The 13207-nt window shown below is 47.7% G+C and overlaps 1 protein-coding gene across 2 annotated transcripts in view; it reads right to left on the minus strand.

The window, feature by feature from the left end:
• The window catches only part of grk3 (G protein-coupled receptor kinase 3), a 57334-nt gene that overhangs the window by 11572 nt on the left and 32555 nt on the right, over positions 1–13207 (minus strand). For both annotated transcript variants that reach the window (XM_076029757.1, XM_076029756.1), the window contains 7 exons: positions 13090–13189; positions 11242–11320; positions 10666–10796; positions 8298–8392; positions 7192–7299; positions 4074–4140; positions 123–223 (listed from right to left, as the gene is read on the minus strand). In XM_076029757.1, the coding sequence (XP_075885872.1) occupies positions 123–223; positions 4074–4140; positions 7192–7299; positions 8298–8392; positions 10666–10796; positions 11242–11320; positions 13090–13189 (681 nt within the window). The remainder of the gene's footprint in view (positions 1–122; positions 224–4073; positions 4141–7191; positions 7300–8297; positions 8393–10665; positions 10797–11241; positions 11321–13089; positions 13190–13207) is intronic.

The raw sequence follows: 13207 nt of genomic DNA on the forward strand, positions 1-13207 counted from the left end.
CTGATGGGTTCATTTGAAACGCCTGTGGACACTGATGAGGCTGGTGCATGTGTGTGTGTGTGTGCGTGCGTGCGTGTGTGTGTGTGTGTGTGTGTGATACACAGACAGACAGACAAACGTACCCTTGGCCCTGGCAGCCCAGCCTCTTGGAAACGTCTCGCTGCAGCAGGCCCTCCAGGAGATCTTTGAGCTCGGCGGTGAAGGAGTCTGGCAGCTCCACATTCTACGAAAGGGAGCAGAGGAGGGGTGGGGGGGTGGGGGGAGAGATGGAAGAGAGGAAGAGAGGGGTGAGAAACGACTGGCTGGGCGAAGAAGAGACGCGTTCCCTCGACAGTCCGCCGACCCTTTGACCCCCCTCAACCGCCTGTTTAACCACCTCTGTTTGCGACGGTCAGAGGAAGTGGCGACCCCTGGTGGCGGGGAGGACACGCCACCGGCCCCCTTCTACCTCACCGACAGTCACCCGAGGGGAGGAGAGAGGAGGGCCCCCCCGATCCGCTGGAACGGCGGGCTCATACATCACCTGGATGTTTGAAGTGCAAAGGGGGGTCGGGCGGGTGGGGGAGGGAGTGGGGGAAGAAGCGCTCCGAAACCATTAGCGACTGTGTTTATGCGAAGGCCACTGGACGAGGCAGCAGGAGGTGAGCTGGCTGCGATCAAGAGAGAAGCCCGCCCGCTCCAAAAAAAGAAAGGCTTCCACGGAATATTTTGTTGTACTAGTTACGATCAATACTTTCTTCTCCCCGGGCGTCGTTGTTGCTTTTCATCGGGCAAACGTGTGAAACCAAAGCATTTAAAGCCCTTGGGAATGAAGGGAAAAGTAGAAGATTCTCAGAATGGACTCTTGAGAAACTTTCGCCTCGTGGACACAGCGACTTAGCGCTTTCTTTTTTGCGAGCGCAGAAAATCCTTCTAGGAACTATTTAACGGGTGGCCTTAAACAGCCCTAAACACGCTCACAGTGCAGAGCCGTGCAGGCTGCGGTTATGCTATTTCAGAGCTCGCGGGCAGATCCGCGCTCTCCCCGCTTTGTCGGCAGGGCCACCAAAAAGGTGAATGTCGCGAGGCTCCCGGGCGGCGAGGACAAAGGACGCCTGCTGGCGGCGGGGTGCATCGGGTGGGGAAGACAAGGAGCAGGCGGGACGGACGACAAGTTTGACAGCAAATAAAAGCAGCCGCTCGCCTCCCCCGTTGCGCGACCGCTCGAGTCGGCTGTCGCGCAGGATCTTGACTACAAAGTGGAGACGGGAGCTGAAGCAGCGTTGTTTTTTTTTTTGTTTTACGTGTTCAAATAAATTGACTTCATGTATAGGAGAGAGGAGAAGAAGAGGAGGAGGAGGAGGAGGGGGGAGTCAAACGACGCTCACGAGACCGTTGCTGCGAGAGAAACGGCGTAGCTCCTGGAAATACGTCAAATTGAGCGAAGGCCAGGGACGCTGGGAAATAATTAGATAACGATTGGAATTTCCCTATGTGACCTATAAAATGATATTATTTAGACAATGATAGCTGGGAGAGGAAAAAGCAAAAAGCAATAATAAGTCTAAATGAAAAATGGATGCTGGTACAAGGACAAGAGAGGAGTTCACTCGGTTCAACCTTAAACTATTTTTAAAATTCAATGATGATATTTGTGCAATATGGAATTGCTTACTGCTACTTGCTAATCATTTACATGTAGCACTATCTAATTAGAAAAATCAATCGATGCTGTAATTTAATAAAGTTTGAAGAATTAATTAGACAAAAAAAAAATAATAATAATTTTAATGGGAAAAGATGTAAGAATGTAAAGCTGTGGAGAGTGAAAACTGCCAATGTAATTTAGAGGGGGGGCTTCAGAATATTTACTGGGAGTCCTGGCCCCGCCAAAATAAAAAGTTTGAGAAGCGCTGCCAAAGGCTGCGTTCACACTGAAAACAAGTGATGGGACAAAACACCTCGCTGTGCAGCCGAGTGGGCAACTCCCTCGGTGAACCAAGCGCCCCCTCAAACGCCCCCCCCCGCAGTGGCGCCTCGCTTGCGATGGCGTCCTCGGATGATGCAAAACCCCTGCTGCCGCAGAAGCTCCCTCCGCCACCAGCATCATTTATTCAGTGCGAGAGCCGCAATAAAACACGGAGCAGGAACACAGAGGAGGTCAATGAAAATTAATGGCCCCCCCTGTTTTTTTTCCCCCCTTCCTCTTCTCTCTCTATCCCCCAGCACGGCGCTGACTCCAGGAACAGTTGAACAGAGAGGAGGAGGAGGAGGAGGAGGAAGAGGATCGAGGCTAGCGTGCTGTCCAACCGCTAAAAAAAACAAACAACAACTGCTTTTCGATGGCGATGGATCGCGCAAAAAAAAAAAAAAAAAAGGCGAGAGAGCAACGCGTCATCCCGTCGGCCGCGGACAGAGCGCCGTCCACCAGGATCTGTTCCATCCATCCACCCTGCACCCCCTCCTCCTCCTCCTCCTCCTCCTCCTCTCCATCCCTTCCTGTCTTGGCTTGCACACTTCCCAACCTTTACTCTGCCGTCTGCTTCCACCGTGTTTATGTAATGAGACCATTCATCACGTCCAATAAACACAGCGACATATAGAGCAGTATTTTTAGCCCCGGCGGGGCCCGAAAGGCCCCCGAAAAGCAGCGTCGGCCTCGCAGACCTCGCACTTCGGCCTTCCCTGCTCCCATCCGCCCGTCTGTCTGTCCGTCTGTCCGTCCGTCCGTCCGTCCCTCGTCGGCGCACACGCACGCCAGCGGACGAGGATTAAAGGGATAAAACCAGATTAAGTGGCTGGATTAAAATCCTAATCTGGATTTACGCCGATATGAAAGATCATACTTTCTCTGTTTAGAGGTCTTGCTCGGCCAAACAGAGGGCGAGCGAGAGAGAGAGAGACAGAGACAGAGAGAGGCGGGGTCAGCTCGCCATCGCCGCCGCTTCGTGTCCTGACGAAACACATGAGCGGACACGGATATTTGGACGTGTTCCACCGTGATGGACAACTGCTGCTGCTGCTGCTGGCAGCAGACGGAGCCAGTGAGGTGCAGCGAGGCCGCGACCGACGCTTTGTCGCTTCAAACGGAGTCCCGTCCAGGACGCCAGGGGAGGGGGGAGGAGACAGGAGGGGCTGCTGAGAGAAGCGGGTGATGCGACAGTTGCGTCTCTGTCACGCCGAGCCCTTCGTGAGGAGCGAGGCCCTCGACATTCAATGAAAAGTTTTACGTCTATTTTCAGAAAGTGGTCACGATCTAAAGGCTGAAACCAACCGGGGCTGTCGTCACCACTCGTACCAGAGCGGCAGCGCCCCTTCTGACATCACAAAGGGGTTTTAAACAACACTATCCGGAAGGCAGAGGAAGACAAAGAAGTAAAGCGAACCTTTTGTCCCTTACTTGGCCTCATTTACTTTATTCTTCAGTAGGCAACCATGCTAAAAACACTGCATCCCTGTCAATCACTTTAGATGACATGCATGAATTGCAGAGTCACTGGTTGACTGAGAAGGATTGATAATGAGCCCAACAATAACATTGAATTATGACACGCTTATGACACGTTTATAACACGCTTATGACAGGACAAGGTAAAAGCATCAGATTGTGATGTGGCCCAAACTGCATCACACACCGGTTTTCTGGTTAACTTGGCAAGTCATGGGAGTTAATGTTTGAAGCGGCAGGAAGTCCGGGTCAGCATGTGCTGACCCTCAGACTGCTGATGTGAACAGTCGCCTCCGTTACTGAGCGCGGCTGGGAGGTATCGCAATATCGTTAAAAAGAGTGATCATATTTAGAGTTCCCACGACAGATGGAGGGGACAGATTCTCGGAAAAATACTGTTCCAGAGGCATTAAAGCCACACGGAGGGGAAAAAACATTCTCCTCTGCTTAAAGTGCAGAATGAAAGACGCCTCCGTGAGGATTCGATAGATCTCTGGCAGGGGAGACTTCAGAGTTTCCACACTGCCGCAGCGCTGAGCCTCCTTCTGGGGCTCCCGACTCAAGCAAAGATTCATAGTCCTGGTGCACCTGTAGCCTCGATTTTCAGGAACAAAAAAAAAAAACTTGCGACGTGCGGATGCCTTACCATGGTGAGCGTCATGCGGTCAATCTCGTGTTTGTCTTTGGTCTTGTGCTGTCTGAAGGGACTGTGCCTGCGCATGGAAGACAGAGAGACAAGGTCAGAGTGAGGCAGAGGACCAAGGCCCTGACACTCAAAGAGGAAGTCAACTGGACGTTTTGCCTCCCAAAAATGAAAACTTCACCGGTTTTCTACACACTACTATGTCAATGGAAAAACACAGTGGTTGTAACTGGTGACGTCCGACATTGACTGTTTTACCGATGTCCCGATATTGCCCAACTCCTAATTTCCGATACCGATATCAACCGATACCGACATATGAGGCCGTGGAATCAACACATTATGACTAATTTGTATTGTGCTGTCCCGCTGGATGCATAGATAATGAGAAATGCAACAACTTCAAGGTTGCTGTTATGCTTCGATGCGGTTTGATGACATCATCAAGCGCAGTAGAGACGAGTAAAGTAAAGTACCGTTATTTACTTTTTAGTGATACCAGGAAATTCAAGGAATTCACTCTTTGGCATGACTACTAAATTTGGGAGTTTAAGTAGGAGCATGCAGTGGTCCTTTCTTCATCTCCAAGCTGGCGACAGTGGAGGCTTGACCTCCAAAAAGTGTATCAATACATCAATAACTTGTCATGTGACCTTTTTGTTCGGCGTCGTCTTGGTCGCCCCTTGGTGTCAAAATGTGAACAGCCCCATGAAAAGGACTGTTTAAAGACAAACTGCCACCGGAGCATTTAGAGGTCGATTCATTGATCCAACGCCTTTGGTTGCGATATTTGTAGCTAATCAGCTTGTTGGGGAGGAGCGGACGAAGCAAAAAGTCGCGAGAGACTTAACAGTTGGACATATGGACTGAAAAGTCAAATTAAGTTTAAGTGTAAGGCGCATTTTAGCTGACATTCCATCCCAAAGCCAAATACCTGGAACTTTTGCGATACAATATGCATCACATCTTCTAACGTGAACAGGTCTTCTGCCTGGACGCCGTATTGTCAGATTGAAGTGGTTTCGTGGCTTCTCTTGTCTTCGAAACATTTTATCCATTGACAAATCGCTGAGGGGGTGAGAGCGACGTGGAACGTCCCTTTAATTGGGGCAGCCCGAGTCGAGATATGAGACGCGAGCAATAAATCAGCCCCGCGCTGCCAATCGCAACCCCCCCCCCCACCACCACCACCCCCACCCCACCCCGCCTCACCCTCCGCTCTCGACACTCTTTGATTAAACTTGAGGCAGTGAGATCATAAAAAATTACAGCACCCCCGAGTTGAACAGCGGTAATTTAAAGTGACCCAGATCAGACTCGCTCTAATTAGGCACGAGCAGGTTTCAGAAGCTTTTGGGGTTCTGGATTTCCATCGGAGCGTTCCGTGCAGAGGAAAGAAGCGGTCACCTTTGCTACCCGCTGTTTCCATGGAAACTGTCAGTTGCGATTCAGCTTTATATCCATTTTTGCAATTGGAAAACGGATATAAAGCAGAAATGCGTGAAGGGCTCGGTCGGCTATTAAAAGAAAACGCACTTGACAATTTGTGGAAGAAGCCTTTTTAACTGCGCACGCAGCGTATCACAACAGATCACTGCCGCTCCACTGTTCACAGGAATGGATCCTTCCTTTGGCGAGTAAGCAGGAAGAGAATCGGCGAGGCGACATGTTTTTAGTAGGATCGGGAAATCCTATTAAAAATTAATCTTAGATTCAATATTTGTGTTAATTCAATAATTAACGTGGGGAAAAAAATGATGGCGTTAAAAAATATATGGCATTTTATTTTATACTCTAGACAACACGGAATGTTTGGATTTTAAACTGTGGTTCTGTTGTGCATGACTTCGCAGCCAAGATGGGGTTTCCAACCAATCGCTTAAATTAGCCGTTTTGAAAAATGTATTTTTACAGACCAAGTTCTCGGCGACAGCTCCAGACGAGGAAAGACGGGTTGGGGAATGTGCTGCTGCTTCTATGGTCTCGGGGTTAAGCTGCCGACACCAACTAGCTGGCAGCTGAGAAAATCGACTGGACTCGTTTCAACACTTTTTTTTTTTTGTTTGTTTTTTTTTTTTGTTTTAGGATCGTGTGAATCATTTCCGAACCAAAATACACGTCGCTATTAGAGGGGCCGTCCGGTGTGGCGTTTCTTCACCTCTGCGAAACGCAAGCAGTCAAAACGTGACGAGACAAGAGTGAGTGACGGAGCTCGTGAAGCGTTTGAATGTATTCATCCGTCTCTGGAGCAGCCAATCTAAGGGAAAGCACGTCACTCACACATACAAGTGGCGATTTTTCACATTTCAACTTTTTTTTTTTAAGTTGTTTAAAAGTAACCGTTCTAGGTATATTATGACCATCACAGTATCTACATGTCAATTGCTCTCCAGTACCACTACACAGTTATAATAATATCAACTATCTGTGTAAAAAAAAAATTCAATTGATTGCAACTAATTTATTTTAATCAGTTAAATTCTTAATCGACAATTAATCGATTAATCGATTAATTATTAAGATCCCTACTCCCTTTATGACTGAACGGTAAGCAAAGTGCTTTGATTCCGACATCCAGAGATACAATTTGCACGGGTACCGAATTAACAGAAAGCACTGAAACCTGGACAAAAGGAAATCTGCAAAATGCGAGCAGTCAAAACGTGACCAGACAGGAGAAAATGACAGAACTCTTGAAGGGTTTCAGTGCATTCATCCGTCTCTGGAGCAGCCAACCTTTCCCTCAGACCGACATACACTCCTGCCGCCGTGCAGCGTGCACGCACGCACGCACACGCGCACATCGCAAAGATCAATGGGAAAGCGCGTCACTCGCACACACGCACTCTCCTTCCTCTCCTTCCCTGATTTCTGACCTACTGGGCTCAGACCTATGGCATTTACACACTTCAGATCTGGGAGGCGGTGGGAGGACACACGCGGGCTCGCACACAAACAAGATCAAACGCGGAGCAGACAGATGGCGAGAGGGCAGACTCAAAGAGGTCCACTCCGAGATGCTCGAGAGCTTCGGCGGCAGCAGGGGCGACGCGGGGACGCGGCGGCGAGGAAAGGAGGGGAGGAGAGGGTTGAGGATGATAAGAGCAGCTCGGGCGTTTACCCTCGGAGAAGCTTGAAGAGCATGCAGCCTAAGGAGAACCAGTCGGCGCTGCTGTCGTACGCCGTGCCCTTCTGGAGAACTTCCGGAGCCATGTAGCCGTGGGTGCCCCTGGTGGAAAAACACACAAGCACTCTGTGAGAAATGTGCAAATTGACAACCAGCTGGACGGCGACAGAGGTCGCAGGGAGAAGGCAGTCGAGGACGATAGATACAGACAGAAAAACTAACATAATCACAAGGACCGTATATCTTTATCCTGTTTTACGGGTTAAGAACAGAAGTACAAATGAAATCACATTGTATGGTCTAAAGAAATAAAGAAAAGACGAAATGTTGTGTTAGAAAGCAAGTTAACCCATAACTAAGGGACTTGAAGTTAGGGAAAGGAAAACATTTATTCTGGGATTAATCGCGATTATGACATTGCCAGTTATGAATCAATCCAAAAATAATTATTGAAGAAACGCGACAAAAGTCACAATGTTTGTAAGCTGGTCACGCTACAAACAAATACTGTGGGAACACGACAAACATGAGGAACCATATCGCCCGCTGGCACCCGGAGTTGGAGGAAAAGACAGAAAATCCTCCAGCTGCTCCAAACCTGACAACCATCCACAACACCAGAACAAAGCTGCCAATGCAGTCGCAAAGGGCCAGGCCAATTACAAAGTCTATTGTGACTTTGTCGTTCCACGGTATGTTGCATGCTTTGGATGTATATATATGTATAGATATATATAAATATATATATATAAATCATGATAAAATCGTGATTCTCGATTAATCGCGATTAATTGCGTCGTAGCCCTCTCAATCGGCATCGAATTGAATCGTCAGGTACCTAATGATTCCCACCCCTACTTGAAGGGCTGCTGCTGAACCTTGGGGGGGGGGAAAAAAAAAATGTGCACAGACAAGAATCTTGAATCAGAATTCTTCCTCATTTGCACACCCTCCAGATTGCGCTCTATGCTAGCTTAGAGGTACAGGAAGTCATTGCGTCCTCTACCAGTGACATTGCTAAAACTATCTCAAAGTATTTTTCTTGTCATAAAAATGGTTTAAAAAAAAAAAAAGGCGTGATGATCGGCACAAACACTTACACGCTGGCGTGTGGCTTCTTCTTGGAGAAGTCGCAGGCGAGGCCCAGGTCGGAGATGCGAACATGACCGTGCTCGTCCAGCAGGATATTAGCTGGCTGAAGGAGCGGAGAGAGGGAGAGAGAGGGCGAGAGTGATACTGATGATGGCGAGGCAGCGGAGATAACATCACGGGCGCTGGAAACTACGAAGGAGACCTCACTAATTCGCAACTCAATCTACAATTTCCGCTTTGCAGGGGACAAACAAACAAACAATACTGATAATCCAGCATGTTTTCGGACAATAAGAGGAAACCTGTTGTCCTGGTAATCCTCCCAGAAACAGTGATTTGCTTACTCTACTCCCCCCCCCCCACCACCCCGCCGCCTCCAACTCTCAGCCTCGGCGTATTATCTGCATTGTTCTGCACTGTTTATTGAAGCCCTAAAACTGTTCCGTGGCTTCCAGCAAAATATATCTGCTATTATGGCAACCAGTCCAAACAGGGGAATTGGAAGAAAAACAGAGGGCGGCCGAAAACGCGGCTGATGGGAATCTGCAGCTTTGAAATCAAATCTGTGGAGGTGCGCTGGTGTGTGTTGGTGGTTTGTGTCGCGCAGCTCGGGACCGTGAAAGCTCCGTGTTCCAGCCTCCTCTCTGATCTTCTTTATATCTTATTTTCCCTCAAGTCCCACCCCAACTCAAAGACGGAGAGGGTTTTGTCGGAGAAAAAAAAAGGGGGGGAAGACAACATGAAATGTCTCCCTTTTGCGGCTGCGACTTTAATACATCCATTAACTGACGGTTTTACAGATTCAAGGATAAAGCCTGGCGTTACTTAATACTTTCCTGCATGTCAACGGATCTCAGTGCGCAGACCGCAGCCGGCGCTTTGCTCACACGTTTTCGCGGCGCCGCTTCCTGTGTGTGGCTCGGAGCTCCTCCTCTCTGCCTGCTGGTTCTAACCCCAAAACGTAAATCTTGAGAAACGCGATACTTATTTTCTGTTTTCGTTTGGGAGTGGAGGCAGCGCTCGGCTGCGGCGTGCCCCCCACGAGCCCCACTTGAGCATAATATTCTGAGTGTTTTATTGCGGGGCTGAGTTTCCGCCTTTTTATTTTTCACATACAGGTCATGTTAAAATGTTTAGATTGTTTAAAAAGGAATCCAGGAGAATTCCCAAATTCCCAGATTTGCTGTTTGGAATGGCTGGAATTCATGTACAGCATTTTTTTTTTATTTGAGACTATGTGCAGTATTGGGGTTGATCCTTGTTTTTACATGCTCAATGGATCACTGGCCTCTGCATGCATCTACACATTTCAAATCCACTTTACGTCGACATGATCTGCAATACAGCAAGGCAGGCCTTCAACAGCAGTATTTCAAATCCTGTTTTCCCTCAGTCTAAAGCCCTGTTTGCACGGGATTAGTATTACCTGGGGACCTCTGGTAATTTATAATAATCACGGAGGACGTCTGTGATCTCGATCCCGTGCGAATGCGCCGTGTCTGTAATTTGCAAAGTAAAAAAGATTCCACCGCAAATTACCCACCATATTTCGCCAAACACAGAGGTCCTGCGATAATACCAGTCCCCTGCGAACCCGCATGCCCCATGGTTTTATTGCGCGTCTTTTCTGCTTCTTTTCCAGTTGAAAAATGGAGGCTGCGGGGGGGAAATTATCAGTGGCTGTTTTGACAGCGTTTTAGGTGCAAATACGGTCTGGTATCGCTACTGGAAAGACATTAGTGAAATTTCGGAAGATAACGAGAAGGATGACTTCCATAGCAGCGAGCGGTAAGGAACATTTTTCTATCTTTCAAAACGGCTCATGACGGCCCATTATCCAACTGCGCACTGTTCAGGAGACACGTTGCTGCTTTGACAATTGATTTACAGTTGCCATGACCACTAACATATGATGTGACCAAACGCGCACTCCCAATTCCTTCCAGAATTTGTCTTAAAACCTGCTAAAATGAGCCAATAACCATCATTCACAACCAGATCATATCCGTGTCTTAATGTTAGCCATTTACAAATGACCAGAGGTCCCCAGGTATTACTAATCCCATGCGAACAGGGCTTAACAAGCCATTACTAACAGCAATACCAGCAGCAGATATGGACAACAAACTATGTGTCCATCTAAAACTATCTGGCAGGCAGCAACGTGAAAAAAAAAACAAAAAAAAAACAGCTGCTGAAAGCATTTGGAGAAACTGCAGCTTCCAGATGTATGTGTTGCACATTTTTCTTTCTGCGTGAAGCCACGCAAACCTCTTGCCGCTGTCGGAATGCAAGAAATGGCTGAGGCACCTTTTGCACCCTGCAACGGGAGGCACCCAATAAAAGTGGACTGGCTAGCTGGACGGTTGGCCGTACCTTGAGGTCTCTGTAGACGACGAAGCGGTTGTGCATGTGCTCCAGACCCAGGATGATTTCAGCAGCATAGAAGCGCATCTCCTTCTCGCTGAACACGCCGTGCTGAGACAGGTGGTAGTGCAGGTCGCCCCCTGCAAAACACACACACACACAAATAAAGCGTATCAATGAGACCTTGCGCTTGGATCAATATCAGTCGATAAGTTATATCAAACCTTCCGGGGGCAATGGCGAGAATCAATTGAGGGGCCTTCGATGAGCATCGCGCGCTTGATTTATTTTGCACATAGCGGCTGTAATATTAATGCGCGGCGTGCTGCTGCTGAGCGGCGAAAACGGGTTTTTATTGTTTTGAGACGAGGCAGGCTGGGAGCCGGGAGGTTCTGAACAGGAAATACTCAGAGGTGAGGAGTGCCGAGGGAGACCGCTCAGGCAGGGAAGTCACCTCGTGTACGAGGTCAAAGTGCCACCAAGTCTGGATTGGAAGCCGGCGACACGCCGAGTGATCCAATCTTTTGTTCTGACCCCCCCTCCCACCCCTGGCACACGGGTCCCGAAGGCAGGAGGCGACCTTACCGTTCATCAGGTCCAGGATGAAGCACAGCTTGTCAGGGGTGTGGAAGGCGTACGTCATGCACACAATGAAGGGGCAGTCCTGCGAGAGAGAAAGGTCGCATCGATTAAGTTAGCGGCAACTCTGGAAAAGCAGTTGGACTCCTGCAGTTAAAGAGCAAAGTTGAGGAGGAAGTGTCGGAGGTGTAAAATGCATTGTGCAAAATGACTTTCCATTCACCGACAACTGAATAGAAACAAGATAGCTAATCCAACAATGAAAACTTATTTGTATCTGCCTTTTAGGGATGCAAATTATCGATTAATTCATTAATCGTTAGTTGATTGACCTAAACGATCGATTAACAAATTATTTATTTGCGGCAATTTTTCCTGAGAACCTAAATTTCACAATGAAAAATGTGTCAGAAAGACATTATTTAACTCTTAAATAATGTTGAGGGTCCAATGTGACCCATTTTTACATTAGAGAACAGTAAAAACACCCTCAAAATCTATCCTCTGACTTTAAGTTGACTTCTAATGGGCCACATTTCAACTTTCTTTATTTTTTTTAAAGCTGTTTAAAGTAACTTGGTAGGTATATTATGACCATCACAGTATCTACAGGTGAATTGCTCTTTCCTGCCACTGCACTGTTATAATGGTATTAACTCCCTGTGTAAAAAAAAATTTCAACTAATTGCAACTCATTTAATTTAATCGATTAAATTCTTAATCAACGATTAATCGATAATCCATTAATTGTTAACATCCCTACTCCCTTTACAACCAAACAGTAAGCAAAGTGCTTTTATTCCAACATGCAGAGGCACAATTTGCATGGGTACCAAAATTAACAGAAACCACTGAAATCGGGACAAATAGATCTAAGGACAAGCAGCCACCTCAGCCACTCCAAATAATTAAAAAGAAAAAAAAAAGCTTAGATATAAAAAAGCGCAGAGTCAGTGACGTTTAAGGTCGGCCAAAGCAAAAGGCCAACAGTTTATATTTGGACCTGGGGACTCCCTTTTTATGACTGCCAGGCCGTAAAAACCTGTTAGTGCCGATGCATTAATGATGAAGCTGCACGGGCCTGGCATAGCGCTGCAGGTGGAAGCGCTGTAATTACTTCAGCATCACCGTGGCGGTCCGCAGAGAGCGGCTCCGACCACTTTTTCCTCTATCCGCCCTGGTGTTTGCTGCTCGATTAAAGAAAAGAAAAGAAAAAAAAAGCGTCCACTTCAAAGACGCCTACGGTTGTGTGCTGCGTTTGTGTGTCTCCGCGTCGCGCTTTGCCAATCAAAGCAGGCCGGCTTAATATTATCAGCCCGTTTCAAACTGCCTTGAATTTACTCTGTGCCGGCAGGTGAACATCGGATGGGAATCTTAGATAAATAATCATAAAGTGCCGTTACCCAAATCAGGCTCTCTTATCTTGTTACGATTGACTGCACATCACTGTGATGCTACGATGCTCCACGTCGAGCATCGGGGTCTTGAGCAGCGGTGGCGGGCAAAAGTTTTCGGACGCCTCGTGCTTACGTAACGTCCCGTTTTGCGGCAAGAATCGCTTAGGTGTTTATTAGCGGGTCTATTTCAGCGCGGTCGCCAACATTGACCCACAATGCTGCACTTGCACGGTTCCGTCCAGCTCGGAACTGTGTACTTAAGCAAGATGACGTCCGTTTGCAGCACATCCGCAGCGACGTAACAATTTCCAAAACTTTTGAAACGCACACAAAAAAATAAATCAATCATAATTGGGCAAAAGTTTAAGAGTGTCCGAAAAAAAATTTTGCTCACGACTGAAAGCGTAAAAAAAACAAACAGCCGAGACCAGGAATTCCCAGCCGCGTTTGAACTCACCCCAGTGCTGACCAGCGACAGCATGATCCGCTCGTTGAGCGCCAGCGTCTCCCCCTGCTTCATCTTGATCCTCTTCTTGTCCAAACACTTCATGGCGTACCTGGCAATTCAGACGGCA

This window comes from Nelusetta ayraudi, unplaced genomic scaffold (genome assembly GCF_046127955.1).
Source record: "Nelusetta ayraudi isolate G7.1 ecotype Tasmania unplaced genomic scaffold, CSIRO-AGI_Nayr_v1 ptg000026l, whole genome shotgun sequence".
Taxonomy (NCBI): Eukaryota; Metazoa; Chordata; class Actinopteri; order Tetraodontiformes; family Monacanthidae; genus Nelusetta; species Nelusetta ayraudi.